The 15,293-nt window shown below is 55.5% G+C and overlaps 1 protein-coding gene across 14 annotated transcripts in view; it reads left to right on the forward strand.

The window, feature by feature from the left end:
- Positions 1 to 11,439, forward strand: part of JADE2 (jade family PHD finger 2) — a 109,482-nt gene extending 98,043 nt beyond the window's left edge. For 13 of the 14 annotated variants that reach the window (XM_067731773.1, XM_067731775.1, XM_067731763.1 and 10 more), the window contains 3 exons: positions 6,391 to 6,508; positions 9,079 to 9,207; positions 10,472 to 11,439. In XM_067731773.1, coding sequence (XP_067587874.1) covers positions 6,391 to 6,508; positions 9,079 to 9,207; positions 10,472 to 11,280 — 1,056 coding nt within the window. In that variant the 3' untranslated portion in view covers positions 11,281 to 11,439. The remainder of the gene's footprint in view (positions 1 to 6,390; positions 6,509 to 9,078; positions 9,208 to 10,471) is intronic. The other variant, XM_067731776.1, reaches the window with a different exon arrangement.
- Positions 11,440 to 15,293: the final 3,854 nt, after the last annotated feature.

Raw genomic sequence — 15,293 nt, forward strand, 5'->3', positions numbered from 1 at the left:
CAGTCAAGAGTATCCAGCCTGTCTCTGGGCACCACGCCAGCTTGGGCTGGATGCGTCGAGGCTTCAAGGCAGGGGTTGAGACTGAGGCTGTGTGTAGCCTGGGTCTACATTCAGTTCCAGCACTTCCAGCTTTGTGCCTTCTGAGTTATAGTTTCTACTTCTCTGAGTTTCAGTTTCCTTTCCTGTAAAATGGGAATAAGGATCTAGCTGACCTTAGATCCCAGGAAAGATAGGGGATAGAGCTTAGCACACTACCGTCCATTGTTAGTGGTGGTTATTGTTGCTGTTCTGTGTCTTAGAAGGGTGGGCTGCTCAGATGGAGGGCTCCAGGGAGGACTGAAAGGGCAGGCCCAGTGCTAAGGCCCAGGAATCATGCATCCTCCCTGATTGATTTGCCTCCCAAGGCAGGAGTTTTGCTGAGCGAAGCAGGGGTCATGCTACCACCAGCATGAAATCCCATTTTACGGTCAGCCTAGAAGATATGCTCTCCTAAAATTTCAGCCTTAGGCCTCAGCTGTGGCAGGCAGCACAGGCAGGCATGGCCACTGCAGCCTCCCAGAGTTATTCACAGCTGACAAAAAAATTGCAGCTCTGATGATCAGCGATCAGCCCAACAAACACCGGTTGGTGTCCCCTAGCAACTGTGCTGGTAGTTTGGGCTACGTGGGGCCTCACTGCCTGTGGCTCTGGATCTGGTTACCAGGAGTTTATTGAAGGTTTCACCTGGCCTGAAAGGAGCCGAGAGGGCAGGGGCAGCTTTCAGACACACACGCTCCAGGGGATGGACATGTAGGAACTCCCCATAGCTCTCTTCAGGAGAGGAAGGTCCTGCCCTCCCCCACACTCGCCACCTGCTTTCCTCAGCAGTTGTCACACCTCATTTACTCTGTCCTCAGTGCCTGGGTTGTGTCTCCTTGACCTCCCACCAAAGCCTATCTTGTCCCAGGCAGCCGTGGCCTCCAGCCTGCAGCTCGTCAACCCCATGGCTCCCAACTCTAGGATTTTTTCCAACCCATTAGCCCCTCCACCCACTCAAACCCTGTCGCCCCCTCCAACTGCTTCGGGTCAGTAGCCCCGAATCCCCAATCCCCCTTCTTCACCACAGTCTCCCATTCTCCCTGCTCAGTTCCTCCTTCACTGTCCCCTGCTTTCTTCACTCCCACCCCATGTGGCATTAGCTCACTGCCAGTCCCTTGCACCTGTGCAAAGGCCACACCCCAGGCAGAGCCTCACCCAGTAGGAGGCACTCAGCCCACCAGGAGCGATCCTATAGCAGTGAGCAGGTGAGCCCCCCAGGGTGCCTGCCAGCCAGCCTTGGCGGGACACTAGCCAGCAGCATTCTGGGCTCCCCCATTACCACCTGTCTGCACCCCTGCCCCCCTCCCTCAGGGCTCCCCCGTCTCTTAGCAGACCTCACCTCCTGTTCCTCAGACCAGAACCCTCCAACTCCTTGCCCGGTGGTGCCCTCTGTACCCGTTCTCTGCCCTTTTCTCCCATGTCCTCCCCTCCCCGCCCCCCAGGGATTTCTTTCCAGCCCACACCCGCAGCACAGGAGTATCTATCTTGTCTTCACCCGCTCTCCGTCTCCAGGATTCCTCCAGTGTCCATATTCATTTTACCTTCTCCCATCTTCAAAAGCAAGTCCTCCCTCCCCGTGTCCCTCTAGTCATGGGTTTCTCACCCTTGTTACTCTCTCTCCTTTTCTGTCATCCCTCACTGTTCTTACTTCCTTGCTTCTCACTCTGCCTAGGCTCCTGCCACCACCATATTCCAGAACCTTCCACCAGGGCCACCTACAGCCTCCATCTCCCATTTCTCCATCCTCATCCCCCAGCCTTCTCAGCAGTGGTTGCCACAGTCAAGCATGCCCTTGATCTTGAAACACTTTTCCTGTGGATGCTCTGACCAGACTCCCCCCGATACCCCAGTTCTGCTCCCTCTCTGAGTCCTCCTTGGTCCCAGTGGTCATTCACCACACTAGGTCTGACCTCTCATTGCGCATCTGCTCCACAGCTTTACTCCCCATCAGGAGGCTGGCTCCAGCCCACACCTGCCTCCCCAGCTCCAGCATCTCATGCCCAGTATGCGCTGTCCCCACAGCAACCTCCCCAGGCTCCATGAATGCCCCCTACACTGGTCCATTCTAGCTCAAGATAACTCGCTGGGAGTCCTCCCTGCCCCTCTCCTCTCCTCAGCCCACATCCAGGTTCTCTTTGCAAAACTTGCTGTTATCAAAACAATTTTATCAAAAAGTAAAACCTGCTTTTATTACTGATCCCTGCTCTAGTTCAGGGGGACTTTTCCACTTGATTCTTTTTTGTACTCTTTAATTTTTTTTTTTAAAGAGAACATTTTGTCTTTATAATAAGAAAAGAACAATGTAAGAAGTCTGATAGCCTGGGTGGGCTTCTAAGGTGGTATCTATAGTTTTCCCCAAAAGCCATCATGGAAGAGGAATTTTACAACATTCAGTAACATGTAGCTATATTACCAAGAATCTTGGGAAAAATTAGAGAAGTAATTGAAGATTCCAGGGTGAAGTGGGAATAAGGGGTCACAGTGTGACCAAAGTACCAACCAAAGAATGTTGGCACCATTGGGATTCTCACAGAATCTTCCGTAGCAGGAATCTCCAGACATGAGTGATTGTGTAATGTATGTACCCTTATCGTGGAAAGAAAATTGAGCATTTACCTCCAATGTATTGTATTTTTAGTATCTCATTTATATCTTCCATGGTATATTATAAAAGCAAACCTAATCAGAATTTCTAATAGCACCAAAAAAAACCCCAAACACTAGAAGTTCTAATATTTTCTTCCTATGCTGTGATGAGCTGTCAAAATCAATCGCCCATGCAGCTCACTTTGGAGGCCGTTGGCCTAGGACAGCAGTTCTTAGGTTCCATGGTGCTATGTAAAATGTATATTTGAGGGCCCCCGCCTCCAGAGAGTTTGATATTCCCCCAGGCCTGGGAATCTGTATTTTTAACCAGCCACCCCCAGGGATTTGGGGGTAATCTTGGCCAGTAATTCATTTGAGCCTGCCTTAAGAAACCTTGCTCTAGTGTTTCGAAAAGATTAAAAAAAAAAGAAAGAAAGAAACTACATCTGTTTTTGTTTGTTTGTTTGTTTGTTTTCGGTACGCGGGCCTCTCACCGTTGTGGCCTCTCCTGTTGCAGAGCACAGGCTCTGGACGCGCAGGCTCAGCGGCCATGGCTCACGGGCCTAGCTGCTCCGCGGCATGTGGGATCTTCCCGGACCGGGGCACGAACCCGTGTCCCCTGCATCGGCAGGCGGACTCTCAACCACTGCACCACCAGGGAAGCCCTACATCTGTATTTTAATAGGAAGTAGACCTTGGCTGATCTGTTTTTAGGCTGGAAATATTGAATGGCTTGTTCTTAGGCCTCCAAAGTAGCCACGAACCCATCCACCTCTCTTTATCCCTACTGTCCCCATGCGTACTTGGCCACGTGACTGCCAGGAGGAAAGAGACCAGGATATGAGGAGAACAAGGTTGGGCTGTTTAGATGTGGTGGACAGGAATGCCCTCTGGAGGTGATATTTGAGCCAAGACCTGAAGGATGAGGTCTAGCCTTGGGAAGAGAGGGTTGAAGAGCATTTGGGGCCAAGAGTTGGATATATATCAAGGCCCCAAGGCAGAAGTGGGCTGGACACAGAAAGAAAGGGACTGGAGGGCAGTGCGGCTGGAGCTTGGAGAACTGTGGGACATAGACTGTGAGGATGACAGTGGGAGGTCAGATTGGGCAAGGGTCTGAGCTGTGGCTCTGGGTTTTTTAAGTGTGACAGGAAGAAAACTATATCTGTTTCCTAGGGCTACTGCGACAAAGTACTACAAACTCCGTGGCTTTAAACAACATAAATTTGTTTTCTCACAGTTCTAGAGGCCAGAAATTCTAGATCAAGGTGTTGGCAGGGTTGATTCCTCCTAGAGGCTCTGAGGCTGAAACTCTCCATACCCCTCTCCTAGCTTCCGGTGGTTGCTGGCAACCCTTGGTGTTCTGTGACTTGTAGACCCATGACTCCAGTCTCTGTCATCACATGGCATTCTCTCAGTATGTCTTCACATGGTCTTTTATAAGGACATTAGTCATTGCATGTAGGGCTCACTCATATCCAGTGTAATCTTAACTAATTACATCCAAGGTTCCAGGTGGACATAAATTTTGGGAAAGGGCACTATTCAACCCAGTGCAGAATCTATTGGAGGTTTCAAGGGGAGGAGGATTTACATTTTAAGATTTACATTTGTATTTCAAGAATATTGCTCCAGGATAGCAGAGAGGTCAAAACAGCTGGCTGTCCAGGTGAAGATGATGGGGGTGTCCAGGAGGTGGAGGGAGCTGTTGGGATGGGAGGGAGTCAGGTTCACCGGGAACAGGAATTCCCTGTGGTATTCCAGTCCAGCGGTTAGGACTCCACGCTTTCACTGCATGGGCCCGGCTTCGATCCCTGGTCGGGGAACTAAGATCCCACAAGCTGTGCAGAGCGGCCAGAAAAAAAAGTTCACCAGGAAGGACTGATGGGACATACTGATGGATCAGCTGTGGAGCAGATGAGGAGGGGCTGGTCCTTAAGGATGACTCCTGGGTCTCAGCACTTACACATCCCTGCTCCCTGGTCCCCACCACCACCCACATCCCTCCACAGTTCCCCCTGACCTGGCTCAGTCAGGCCTCAGAGCCTGACACTCTAGCCACAAGGCCTTGCTCTCCTCTCCCCTACCTGGCCTTACTCTGGGTTCTTGTCTTCAGCCTGTGCCCCTCTGTGATCACCTCCCACCTGGCCTATCTGCCCCTTCCTCCAGGGAACCTTCTCACCACCCCCAAGTCTGCCTGGGTCAGTACTTGGTCAGCATCTCTCTGCTCTGCTGGGCAGCAAGCTCTCAGAAGAAAGGGGCCCTGGTGGCACTGCTCGTAGCTGAGCCCAGGGCCCAACACAAGCCTGTGCTTAGGGACATGTGGGAGGAGTCCAGGATCTGCAAGGAAGTCGGACGGTGCCAGTGAGCTGAAGCAAGGGCAGGCCGGGCCAGGTGGCTGCCCCTTGGGGAGGTGCTGGCCACAGGAGAGCCTGGTGTTAACAGTCTAGGCTGGGGTACGGAGTACTGCTGAGAGTCCGTGCAGAACCTGTTCTCCAGAGGCCTGCTAGCCTGGTTCAGGTGTTCCAGGGTCTCCTTCACGACTAGGCTCAGGAAGGAGAGGAGGAGGCCCACGCCAGCAGAGAGGTCTGATAACGGCTACCCCAGGGCAGTAGAAGTGATGGTCATGACAACAGGCAGGGGCTCTGGAACTCTCAAGTCATGCCCAGGCAGTTTAAGGATATGAAGACTGAACTCAGCCTTGAAGACGGAACCCAGCTGGAGGTAGAATCTGGTGGGACCCGGGATTCCAGTTCCGCGCTTTCTGGCCAGCTGTCCCTGTTGCTGCTGGAGACTGTGACCCAAGCTGAGGAAGTGCTAGAGCAAGGCAGTATCCTGACGGGGAGGAGGCCTGGTCTTGGTCCCAGAGTGTGACGTACCCTGAGAGCAGCCGGTGAGGGATGGCGTGCTGGGCCTAGGGAGGTGCCAGGTGGCCAGGGAGCAATGCGGCGCATCCTTCAGGTGCTTCCAGACCAGTTACAGGGTGGGCCCTGTCCCATGGGCTAAGCAAGCTGGTCTCCCAGGCCCTAAGGGGCTCTTCCTAGCTGGCCTGAGGGAGTCAGGGAGGCCCTGCCCTTCCCCACGAGGAGTTCTGTCTCTAGCCGACCGACTATGGCCGAGTGCACTTGGGCCCTTGACCAGAGCAGCTGTGGGCCTGGCTCAGGGCCAGTGCAGCAAGTGGACCCGGGTCAGCTGCGGGCTGGACCCCTGTGCATCAGGCACAGCCCGTCCGCTCAGAGCTCTTCCGCTGGAGCGCTCTCTGCTCATGTGCCGGTCATTCGTGTCTCAGGGTAGGTGGTTTTTGCCCGGGTGCTTGTGGCTAAAGTTTCTTCAATGGAAAGAAGTCTTGGACAGGAGCCAAGGGGTGAACTTGGTGACCTCTCGAGGTCCCCACAAGGCTTGGGGCACTGTGTATACAGGACAGGGCAGCCACGTTGGAAGGGCCTTGGGCACTGGCATGACTCAGCCCGGAAGTTTAGGCCGAGAAGAGGAAGGCAGTCGCCCGCCTGAGCTCCGCAGATGCTCTCCCTGCTGGCTGTGATCCGAAACACAGCCTTGGCCCCGTGGTTTGGATCAGAGTGTTGCAGCTCAGGGCTGAGGATGCATTCAGTGCCTGGGTATTGATTCCCAGATGTCCTGGGCAGGTTAGGCAGTGGTGGCCCCTCAGAGCTAGGAGGTCCGGGTGGTTGCTTGTGAGTAAGGTGGAAAACCTCTCTTGTGTTTCCTCAGGTTAGAAATCTGTGCTACATGGTGACAAGGCGCGAGAGAACGAAACACGCCATCTGCAAACTCCAGGAGCAGATATTCCACCTGCAGATGAAACTTATTGAACAGGATCTGTGTCGAGGTAGGCGTCCCCCCTGCCGGCCGCCGCCACCCCTCCTGTGCACACCCTCAAGGGGCTGGGTCCCAGTGAGGATGTGCGTCTTCGGGGCCTGATGCGGCATGTGTACAGGGTCAGGGGCCACGGGCCCCCACCCCTACCCTCTGTATCCAGTTAGTAGGCCCAGGTGGGGCCCTGCCGGGGTCCTAGGTGTGTGTTGGCAGGCAAGGAGCCAAAGATGCAATGTGGGCATCGGATCTGCCCTCGGGGAGCTTTCTGGTTCACAGGGCGCTCAGGCAGTGCTGGGCCATAGTGGTTCAGGAGGAAATTGCACGTGAACAGGTACAAACCAGAAGTCCCAGCACCTCTGTGCTGGTGCTGGGGCAGGAAGGGCCCAAGCTGGCGAGCTTCCCTGAACCCCTGTGTGCCTGCGTTTCGATTCTGAAGAAGGCAGCTCTTACGCTTTTGCCATCACATGCATTTAACAGATCTGGAAGTCAAAGGTCAAAGAAGCTCTGACAGTGGTCTTACTTATTAGTTGTGGATATTGCTGGACAACAGGGCCCTTCCTGGACTGTTTACATGTTAAGGAAGGCAGTGCTTAGCCCAGAAAATGGTACTCTAATGTTGAATTGTATGCAGCAGAAGTAGCTGGATGGAGAGATTTTTAAGCCAGGGGCTGCCGCTGCCAGCTCAGCCTGTGGGTCAGGCTGGGCCTGGAGTAGAGGGAGGAGAGCTGCCCGGCCACCACCAGAGCCAATGACTGAGAACCTGCTACTGCCCCACCCCTGCCCAAGAGCTGAGCTGCCTCGACTGCGCTTTGGAATCACCACCTACTCTGGCCCCAGAAGCCAGCACTGCCCAGGACAGGTGCTGGGTCATGGTGGGTCACAGCCATGTAGAGGTCAGGGCTGACCGTGTACCTCAAGGACTATGGCAGCTTCCTGGCTGCCCTTTCCAGGCTCCCTCTCATCTGTCGGTTCCTTCGGCGAGCGCTGATTGAGTATAGACAGGATGCCGGGCTCTGTGGCAGGCACTGCGAGTACCCTGCCATGGACTGAATGGACAGGCTTCCTGTCCTCGTGGAGCTCACCATCTGGAAAGACAAAGGAAAGTGGTGTCCAAGGGGCTGCCGTTGGTGCCAGTGCAGGGACAGAGGTATCAGGGTTGGCTTCATGGTGGTGGTGTTGCCGGAACATCTCAGCGTTCTTAGGACTCACTATGGCCACACATTCAACTGCAGGAAGGCGGCAGAGAGTGGTAAGGTGTGCAGTGCTCACAGGCACAGGATTCCAGAACCATGGTCCGGAGCTTGGAGGGTCGGCATCCCCGCATTGAGCCGGAGACATTCGCAGCTCCTAGACCTGAGTGGCAGCAACAGGCCACCTTTTGGTCAGGGCAGGGCATTTGGAGAGAAGATTAGTTGGCCTCTGAAGCTGATGCCCTCAGTGTTGTGACGCTTGACCCGTGGGGTGAGACATGGGCTACAGGCATATTGCTGAGGCCTGTCTGGCCAGAGGGCTAGAGGAGGTTTCCCAGGGGCAGTGTATTTAAGCTGTGAGCTGAACCAGGTGAAGGACGGGCAGGGAAACTGCATATTTGGAGACCTGGAGGCCATAGCTGTCTTGTTAGAGAAACTGCAAGGAAACTGGCATATCTGCAACTAGGGCAGAAGGAAAATGTCTGAAGTGAGGCCGAGGGGTTGCCAGGGTCAGATGTGCAAGGTCTTGTGCCCTTGGAAGGAGCTCAGACCATGGTGAGGGCAGTGGGGGACTTGAGAAGCCCCTCTCTGAAGTATCTAGGCACTGGTCCCATGTGATAGATGAGAAGACTGAGGCCTGGCCTGAGGTTACACAGGGAATTAACAGCAGAGTTGGGAAGGTTCCCGGAGTTGGGGCCACATTCCTCAACCTTCTCTTAAACGCTTACTCAGGAAGCCCTCCAGCCTCTGGCTGAGAAGCTGGGAGAAGATTCCTGGCAGCTCCCCACCACCACATGTCCCTCCCCTGCTCCATTGTGTTCTACGGCTCCCCAGACCCATGTGGTCATGGACTAAAAGGATATGAGGGCCAGGTGTGTACCCTGAGTCTCCCATCAAAGCAGACCAGGAGAGCGAGGCAGGGGGCTTGCTCAAGGGCGCTGACCGCTGTGTCAGGAGTAGAACCCAAGGCTCTTGACTCCTCAGAGTGTCCTGTCCACCTTCAGGTCTGGCTCCTTGGCCTGGCATTTAAGGCCCTGCCCTGTCCACTCACCTCCAGCCTTCCCACCCACCAGGACTCTGTCCTGAGATCTTTAGGCCATATAGATCAGACGTCCAGGTCCTACAAAGCAGTCTTCCACCCTCCTCGTGGCCCTGTGCCCCTCACCAAGCCCCTCAAGGGCAGTTACCCCTCTCTCCCACACTAGCTATTCCCCGACTCACTGGAGCCCCAGTTATCCCAGGTCCCACGTGGCTCAGAGCCAGGAGGAGGTGACCTAGAAGGCAAGGCACTGGCTGATGGGGAGGACTCCTTGGATGCCACACAGTGGTCTTAGTTCCGGCTGGGCTGCTTGGGGTAACCATCTCCCTCCTGCTCTCTCTTTCCCTGACGCAGAGCGGTCTGGGAGGAGAGCAAAGGGCAAGAAGAGCGACTCGAAAAGGAAAGGCCGCGAGGGTCCGAAGGGCAGCCCCGAGAAGAAAGAGAAAGTGAAGGCAGGGTCCGACTCAGTCCTGGGGCAGCTTGGTGAGTGGCCTGGTGCACACAGCCAGGCTCATACCATCACTCCACTTGCAGCTCCCCACGAAAGGCCATGGGGACCACCAGCATCCCTGCTGCAGAGTGGGACACCCGAGAGGGGTAGCCGGGCCCTTGCTTGCCCACGCACTCCTTCCAGCCATAAAGGAGGCTGGGGTCTGGCATCCTGAGAGTTCCTCTTTTGTAGACTGGAGACTGGGCCCAAGAGCTCAGGGACTGCTAGGCCATCCTGGGCCTTCCAGGAACCCAGCATCATGCTGGGAGGTGAGGGCCTGCCATAATTCTCTGTCCCTGTCCCCCTCTGCCAGAATGTCCTCAAATGGGCCTCCCTTCAGCCCCAGGAAATCTTCTGGGAGCCACCCAGAGAGACTCATAGGAGTGGCCCTGGCCCAGCCCATCTCATTGTCACAGACCTGCTGCCCCGTTAAGCACAGCAGTCCTAGAGGGACCCTCAGCCTTGGGCTTTGTCTCCTAGGATGTCACATGCTTCCTCTAGAGCACTTCTCAGGGCAGGCGTGGTGTCCCCTTCCCGACCTCACCTCTAGTGTAGAAGCCCCAGGTCATCTTTTATTGTCCTCAGTCTCAGGAAGGAAACAACTTGGTATCTAATGGGAAGCCCAGTCTCACCAGCTGCCGCCTCCCAAGACCTCAGTAAAGGAGGGAGGGCCCATAGCTGGAGCTGGCCCTGGCATCCAAAAGGGACCTTCTACCCAGATATACCTTGCTGTCCGGTTCACGCCTGACGCCCATATCCAAGTTACCTGCTTTGGAAGCTCTGAGAAGCGACACATGAAAATCTAGTGCCCCCTGGTGGCCTGAGGGTGCTTTCCTCCCTTCCTCCATCCCTTATGCCCCCAGGATACAGGGTGATGGGCAGGCCTGGGCGTCCACCTTGTGCAATCTCGAAGGGCCCTCGCTTGGTTTCATGCTCTGCTGTTGCCACTTTGAAATTCTTAAAATTTTTGAACAGGGAGCCCACATTTTCACTTTACGCTCTGCTTCTCAAACTGTGAAGCCTGTCCCAGGAGCAGGACGTCCTTCTGGGGAGAGGGGTATTTGGTGTGGAGCCTGCTTTTTGGCGGTGTTGGCAGGATGGATGGACGAAACAAGATAACTCAACAGGGTATAGCACAGAGGGAAAGAGGGAGGAAGGTATGGTGGTGTGCAGGGGAGGGTCAGAGAGGGCTTCCTGAAGGAGAGTGGGACACGCACCTGCTGGCATCTCACCTGCCTTCTTTCTCCCTTCGGCCAGGTCTGTCCACTTCGTTCCCCATCGACGGCACCTTCTTCAACAGCTGGCTGGCGCAGTCGGTGCAGATCACGGCAGAGAACATGGCCATGAGCGAGTGGTCGTTAAACAACGGGCACCGCGAGGACCCTGCTCCGGGGCTGCTGTCGGAGGAGCTGCTGCAGGACGAGGAGACGCTGCTGAGCTTCATGCGGGACCCCTCACTGCGACCTGGCGACCCTGCCAGGAAGACCCGTGGCCGCACCCGCCTGCCTGCCAAGAAGAAGCCACCACAGGATGGGCCCGGTTCACGGACGACTCCAGACAAAACCCCCAAGAAGCCCTGGGGCCAGGATGCTGGCAGCGGCAAGGGGGGTCAGGGGCCACCTGCCAGGAAGCCACCACGGCGAACGCCTTCTCACCTGCCATCCAGTCCTACGGCCGAGGACTGTCCCGTCCCAGCAGCTCCCGAGAGCCCCCCACCGCTGGCCCCCGAGACCCCGGACGAGGCGGCCCCAATGGCTGCCGACCCGAATGTCCAAGTGCCTGGCCCTGCAGCGAGTCCCAAGCCCTCAGGCCGGCCTCGGCCGCCCCGCGAGAGCAGGGGAACCCGGAGGTCGCCAAGTGCCAGGCCTGATGCCGGGACAGGACCGCCTTCTGCTGTGGCCGAGAGGCCAAAGGTCAGCCTACACTTTGACACTGAGACTGATGGCTACTTCTCTGACGGGGAGATGAGCGACTCAGATGTGGAGGCCGAGGACAGCGGGGTGCAGCGGGGTCCCCGGGAAGCAGGGGCTGAGGAGGTGGTCCGCATGGGGGTACTGGCCTCCTAAGTCACCCCCTACCCCTGTCCTGGGCCCTGCTCTGGTCCGCCCACGAGGCCTCAGCCCAGTCACAACTGCCATTTCCAATCTCTGCTGAGTGTCTCAGACCCTCGAGGCTGCCACTCTGTTGTGGTTTTATTTTTAATATAAAGAGAGTTTCGAATTCCACACTATTGTCTTTCCTCTGTGCTGGCCTAGGACGTTAGGATTCCTTACATGGCTCTGGCCACAAGGACCACACCAGGTCCTGGGCACCATCCCTGCCGCGGCAGCATCCCCGCCCGGCCCATGCGGTATTCCTGGGCTCCTGGCTACACGTAGGCAAGGTGAAGAAGAGCTCAGGACTCCAGCCTGCTGCCACTGGGTGACACAGAGTGTCATTTGGGCATTATTATGGCAGATGGGCCAGCCCAGGGCCTGTCCCGCCTTGCCCCCAAATCCCACTGGGGTCCATCTGGGGGGTCCTGCTGCACTCCACTGATCCCCAAGGAAGTATAATAAGTGATACCCAGCCAGAGTCTACTCACTGTCACAAGCACAACGAGCTTATATGAGAAAGCACTGAGGGGGCGAAGAGGGCCTGCTGGTTCCAAGGGAACCACAGCCGTTCCTGATCAACCCACATCATCAGAGCCTGCCCGCCCACCCCGTGACCCTCCACTCCCTTGCTGCTCTGCCCCTGCCAGCGCCCAGCCCGGCGGCTCTGGGAAGGGCTTCCCAGAATCCTTCCTGAGCTGTGCCGTTTTCTCAGGGGACTCCCAGCCAGCCAGCCGCCAGTGCCGGCGGAGGGCTGCAAGGGAGGGCCAGTGCCCAGATAGGGGGCGTGGGGCTCAGACTCGCCCACTGCAGAGAATCGCTCTGGGACTCCAACTTCCTTCCTTCCTTCGGGGCCAGTCTCGGCCGAGGTCTGATCACTCCCAGATAGCTGACCAGACCAGACCACTTGCCTTTTCAAGTTTCCCAGTCCTGCTAAGACATGAGCTTCTTCCTCAGTTTCCTTTTGGAAACTCCTCTTTCCAACAAGCAGTGGGATCCCGGGGCCCAGGACGCGTCAGTGACGGCCTGCTGGGGCTGTTTTAAGTGTTGCTGGATCTCCCTGGTTCCTCTCTCCCTCCGAGCCTTAACCCCCTTTCCCAGCCATTCCCTCCCTCCCCACCATCACCGTCCTGCCTTTCCCACCCCACCCTCTAGGTCCCAGGTAGTAGCTCTGAAGAGTTTCAGTGGAGTGGCCCCAGGGTGACAGCTCAGGGAACAAACAAAACAAGGAATTCAGTGAAAACGTGTTTTTCTTTCTTTTATGAATTACTCCTGGATCACTTCTGCCACTGGTAAAGCCAGAACTTCTCCAACAAGAACCTTGCAAAAGTCCAGTGAATCATTCTGTGGATGCCAAAGAATATTTTGACCATAATACAGCACAGCCTGGACCTGACAACTTGTCACTTGGACTATTTTTTAAACGGAGCTCTTTAGCAACCAAGTATAGAAACATGTTCATCGCACACGTCCGGGAGGCGAGCGCAAGCTCTTGGACGAGGATGCTGTTCTGCTGCTGGTGTTGGATTTCAGATCCCCAGGCTGGGCCCGCTGTGAGCTCTCCTGAACTCTGAGACTCACTGTGGGAGGAGACTGATGGCGAAACCAGCGTGGCAAAAGTGTTCCCATGGGGTTGCCCCCACGTGACACACGAAGCGCAAATCGGCGGGATGGGGAAGCGACTCGAGCACCCATCCCCGACTCCAAATTTTCAAGGTACGACAGTGGCATGATCATCGACACTCAAGTTTCATGTGAATTTTATCAAAACAGGAAACAAAGACAACGACTAAGTTTAAAGGGTCGGACAGATTTGTCCAGTCGGAGCAGACTCGGAGTGGGCTTCGAGGACTCTGGGCGTTGGGATGGCATGAGCTACCATGTAGAGTTTAGTCTGCCTGCCCGCCCGCCTTGGCAGTAGTGGCCAGTGCAGTGTCAGCATCAGCATCCCAACCCCATTCTCTGTTTACTGCCTTTGAATAGACCTTCCTTCCCCGTGCTTCGGGTCACCTCGGGCCACAACCTTGTCTGTGCTGGATTGCTCAGTCTGACCTCACAGGAAGCAAAAGGGACGAGCTTTAAAGAACAACCAAACTCTGCCGGGGGATGGGAGTGCCAGGAATGGCTCGGGTCCGGTAGACTCAGTACTTGCCTGTTTACCCTTCATCCATCCTGAGGCAGAGTCTGGGCTCCCTGGGGGTGAGGGTAGGGAGAGAAGCAGGGTGGGAAGGTAGTGGGTCTGGCCAGGGTCTGGACTGGGTGGGCCAGGCCGGGCAGCCAGCACTCTTCAGAGCCTCTATTCAAGTCGGCCTCTGGATTCCGACCCTTTTCCCGATTGGCTCTTGCTTTGGATTGAACTATCCCTGGGGCCCACATCCTGCACGGAGTCCAAGTGTCTGTAAGGCTGGCTGGCCAGGGTCTCCCAGGCCACGCCCTAGAGCTGTCCTTGTCAGGCAGCTGTCCACCCCTAGGATGTCCACCGGGCTGCAAAGAGGACAAGGATAACCAGCTCCCACTGCTGGCCTTTCTGCTATTAGCCACAGCCCCTTTGCTCTTTTTCCAGCCTGCCGACGGCTTTGCCGCCTCGGAGTTTAAGATGGGAAGCTGGGAAGAAGGTAGGAGGCCTTTTCCAGTCCAGAGGCTGAGGCAGACCTTTCGCTTGACCGTATGTGTCCACACTCACTGGCCCTCCTCAGGGAGGGAGAAGCTGCTCTGGAGCTCATCCGGGCTGTCATCACCACCCTCCCAAGCCCCACTGCCCACCTCCTTCCCCCTCATCACAGTGAGAAAGGATAATGTGCAAGGAAAGTATTTTTATGGATCATAAATGTATTTTAGAACAAATAAGGAGAAGAAAGGTAGAAGGGTTTATTTTATTAAATGAGCTCTGACTCGGTGACAGTGTGTGAGCATTTGCAGTGTGAAGGTCTCAGGTTCCTTGGAGAAGCCACCCAGGTTTCCAAACATGGGTGTTGGACTGTGGATGTGTGAGCCTGTTCCAGAGCACACCTTGTGTGTGTCCGAGTGCAGGCGTATCTGTGTGTGTCGTGTATGGGCACACGATGGGACTTGGGGGACAATTCCTAGAGAATCACCTGCTCGGTTCTAACAGACATTGGCAGCAGCTGGATCTGGCGTTTCCTTGCTTACTGCCAGACGTGGCCAACCTCTGCCCATGCCCGAAGCTCTGTAGAATGGCCTGGGTGCCTGTAGCAAGGCCCTTGGGGAGGCCCCTTCCCATGCCCCTGGCCCAGCTGGCCACATTGGCCAAAGAGCCAGGCTGGAGTCTGGGACCTTGGTTGTTCTTTAAGGCACTTCCTGCTACTTTGTCCCTCAGCTGCACAACACTCTGTGCTCCACATCGGCTCGGGGTGGGGGGATGATATGAATGTCACAGGAGGAGACACCTTCTGTCTTTGTTTCAATGAAAGTGATGTGCCATTTGTTAATATACAAGAGAAATACTGAAAATATATTGAAAAGAGCAATTTTAAATTATTTTTGGCTTATGTTGCAATATTTATTTTCTTGTATTAGAAAAGATTCCTTTGTAGAGAAAAAATGTATTTTTCATTAACGCAAAAACCTATTTCTCCTTTTTGTACATTGTCCATGTTCGCTACCCTTCACGAGCAATAGAATGTATGGCCGCCTGGGGGTGGCCGGTGCCCGCGTGCCCTGCATGATTCTGTGTTGCCGCTGCCGCATAGCTCCCAGTCCCATCCTGTCCTGCTCACTCCTGGGGGTCTTCCAGAGCCCAGCCCCCACTAGGGCCCGTGTCTTCACGACCCCTCTGCACTCCTCATGTGTTGGCAAACGCAGTTAATAAAGCGATGTTTTCTGTGCTGGCTGGTGTGAGGCTCTGTTGCACCGGGGGCGGGGGGTAGAGGTTCACTGAAACAGCGAGTGTTCCCCGGCTGTCCGAAGGGACGTAGCAAGTGCTCAGTAGGCACCGGGGCTGGGCATATTTCATTTTCTCCTCACTG

Source organism: Pseudorca crassidens, chromosome 3 (assembly GCF_039906515.1).
Source record: "Pseudorca crassidens isolate mPseCra1 chromosome 3, mPseCra1.hap1, whole genome shotgun sequence".
Classification (NCBI taxonomy): domain Eukaryota; kingdom Metazoa; phylum Chordata; class Mammalia; order Artiodactyla; family Delphinidae; genus Pseudorca; species Pseudorca crassidens.